Source organism: Lactuca sativa, chromosome 5, assembly GCF_002870075.4.
Source record: "Lactuca sativa cultivar Salinas chromosome 5, Lsat_Salinas_v11, whole genome shotgun sequence".
Lineage (NCBI taxonomy): Eukaryota > Viridiplantae > Streptophyta > Magnoliopsida > Asterales > Asteraceae > Lactuca > Lactuca sativa.
This window is the reverse complement of record NC_056627.2, coordinates 29,363,926-29,367,250: the sequence shown is the minus strand read 5'-3', so window position 1 is coordinate 29,367,250 and position 3,325 is coordinate 29,363,926. Positions and strand designations below refer to the sequence as shown.

At 28.9% G+C, this 3,325-nt stretch overlaps 1 protein-coding gene across 1 annotated transcript; it reads right to left on the bottom strand.

Annotated features, from left to right (window-relative positions):
• Positions 1-1,692: 1,692 nt before the first annotated feature.
• LOC128125872 (kiwellin-1-like) lies at positions 1,693-2,369 on the bottom strand. The gene has a single exon (XM_052764148.1). It carries the CDS (start codon positions 2,367-2,369, stop codon positions 1,812-1,814), a length of 558 nt encoding a protein of 185 aa, XP_052620108.1. The 3' UTR covers positions 1,693-1,811.
• Between the last annotated feature and the right edge of the window lie 956 nt (positions 2,370-3,325).

The window sequence follows — 3,325 nt, the reverse complement described above, 5'->3', positions numbered from 1 at the left end:
TTGCGATGGATATGAACCGTGTCTTTGGTCTTTCTAGCTGACGTTTGTCCATTATTGATAGTTTAACACTAATCGGTCATCAAATCATCGACCATTTGGATTCTCCCAATCACAAAAGGTAACCAACAAAAATCTATAATTTTTTTTGCATGCCACCTAATATTTGCAGATAGTCACATGTAAAAATCAAAAAACATTAATAAAAGAAAAATCATAGCCAACTAGATTTTCGTAATTTACCTCGAAAAATCTTAAAAAAATCAAAACATACAAAATAAAATTGTGACCGTTTGAATGATTTTTATTATTATTTTTGAAAATTGTTCATAATTGGTCTCTGTATTAAATTGGTGCTAAAAAAAACCCTTTTGAGGGTTTTAATTATATTGTTTTCCGTGAAAAAAAATAAACCTAGTAATTAATCAAATCAATTTGGGCTATCAATCATAACTAAATATATTTTATTTATAACTTATTACTTTATTATTAATAAATTTGTTTTCTTAATATAGATTTATAGATTAGTTATAAACAATATTTTTATCCTAAATATTTTTTATTATATTAGATGAGTTATTAAATTTTATGACTAATCTAATATACAATTTATTTATTTATATTTTATGTTATAATAAAAATAAAATTTTAAAATAAACAAATCAGTCTAAAGCAAACATTTTTTTTAAATCATACTTTGTCACTGTTTGAGATTTTTTTAGTGTTATAATTTAATTTTATTTTCTTGTGTTATGTTGAGTAAAAATTGTTATAAAATATTTAAATTTAATAATATATACTTGTAGTTTGAACCATAAATTACTATGAAATTTTTGCATAACTATATATTATAGTGTTACGTCAAAAAATATTAATTTACATCATTAAATATTATAAACAAACAAAACATCATAAAAAACAACATTATATCCGAACTAGTTTTTGAAGTGTAATCGTTTACGAATTTCGATTAATCTATGTCTATGAATAACTCGAAACTTGTTTCAAATTAGCCAATAATTGTTTCGGATTAAATAACTTATGTTTTTTTTTCACGTTTCCAATTAGTCTATAACCGTTTTCATATTAAATAACTTAAGCTGTAAAGAACGTTTCAGATTTCAATGAAGGAATTTTTTAAAAGCGGGTTTCGGATGGATGGAGTGATAGTGGGTGTATGTTTATATTTTAGAAAAAAAATGAAATTAAAAAAATATGGAAAACAATGATTGTTGGTTTTCCAAAAATTTTAAACTTCTTTGTAATTTTAGAAAACATAAAAGATTTATTTTCCGTGAAAAATTTAGAAAAATAGACGAACTAAACATGTTTTCAAAATCCTCATTTTTTTGGAAATTTTTTCCAAAAAATGGCCCATTTTTTTCCATAACTAAACGCAACCTTAAATTCCAAGCCTTCATAATTCAGTTTATCTGTCAAAACTAAAATCAATACTACACGAACCTCAAACCAAACTGCCTCTTATTTTTGTGATTACCTTTCTGTTGTAGTTTTAACCATTAAACAAAATTATAATTAAGGATAGTTTTGTTAAAATTTGGCCATATTGATAGAACAAGAAAAGTGAAATAAGAAAAGAAACATATAGTCATGGATTTATCGATTTTCCCAAGAGGAAAATAACGCAAAGTCTGTGCTTCAGACATCTGGCAAAAAACAAGTAGTTGAACAGTAATTTGAAATAAAAAGTTCTGATTTGATTATTGTTTTTATTGTCTAGGCTCCCTGAAGGTTTATAAATTTATTCATAAACTCATAAACTCAAGCGACCTAATCTCATCATCGAATTGGCATCAAGCATCTGACCAGGTAACTTTGGCCTCACCCCAGTCACTCTTAGGCACCCCGAGGGCTTTCCAAACAGCTTTAGATGCATCCACGATGTTATTAGGACATGGTGGTTGGTATCCATGCTCAGCATCACACCCTACAGTGGAGTCACACTCATCGACCACCTTAGCCTTTACACTCTTACCATTATAGTGTATATTGATAAACTTAGAACACCTTTTTCTGTTGTTATACCACCCAGTGGACAATGCAACAATTAGCGTATTATCTGAGTGATACTTACCATCACATGCAGATGGTCCTCCACCATCCCCTCCTTTTTGAAAACTGTTTATCGTTAGTGTGGCTGTTGTATGTTTAGTAACAACGGGTGAGCATTTGTAAGTGGTGTAAAACTTGCCTTCTTTGCAACAATCTGGATCATTCACACATGTCCCATGAGGGGGTTTTTTACCTCTCAACTTTCCACTCGCCTTGCAAGACTGACCATCAACGCAAGATATAAACAAGGTAATGAATATTGAAAAGAGAATGAGAATCGTAACTCTTGATACCTTCATTCTATATTTGTATGTTGATGGCATGTTTGGTGTGAAGAAATTGTGTTCAAGGAAGCTAAATATATATAACAATGGAGTTTTGTCGTGTGCTCGAATTGTTTTTAAGGATTTTGTGCATGTTTGGTTGAAATTACTATGTCAATGTAACAACTAGAGCTTTGTGACTATTTGTTTGTATCCTTCAAACAAAATCTTAGTTAAAACAATGCGTTTTATGCGGAGAAGTTATAAACTTGATTCAGGGATCTATGTTGGTTTGAGTTTATTTTTGTAAGTTTCTTGTTTTACACATTTAATAGAATACTTGACTTGCTTGGAATTTTGTTTGTATCATAGGAACAAAAGGTCTCAATCAAAGAAAATATTTTCAAGACACAAATTTCGTCTCTGGATCTTATCTTATTTGAATTATTTATAAAATTCTTGAGCTACATTGTTATTTTCAATTAATTGTCGATGAATCCATGGAAAAAAAATATATTAATATCATTTAGTTGGACATTTCTTTTAACATTTGAATTGTTCAGTTGTGCGATCATAACTTATTACTTTGAATACAACTTTAAAAGTTATCAACATCGTTTCGATTTTACCCATCGAATGTATTTATTAAAATTCAAACATCGTTGTTTTTTTTATTAAACATGGTGTATGTTCAAATTGTATCTTCTTCTTAATTATCAGGAAATACGTAAATTACATTTTTGGCCATATAGTTTTTTAATTTGTAGTAAGTTATAAGTTTAGTCCCTATAGTTTTTAATATTTTGGGAAAGGTGGTTTGTTTAATTGAAGGTGCTGATTTGTTGGTGCTCAGATGAGTGTTTTCTTCTTTCTATTGTGAAAATTCCAAAGAGTTCCACCAACACTATCTCAGCCGACACCACAACCAATAATTCGAAATCGTTTTCTTTTGTTGAACAGATTGTGCTGCAGGTAATTAGGTGAACCTAAGC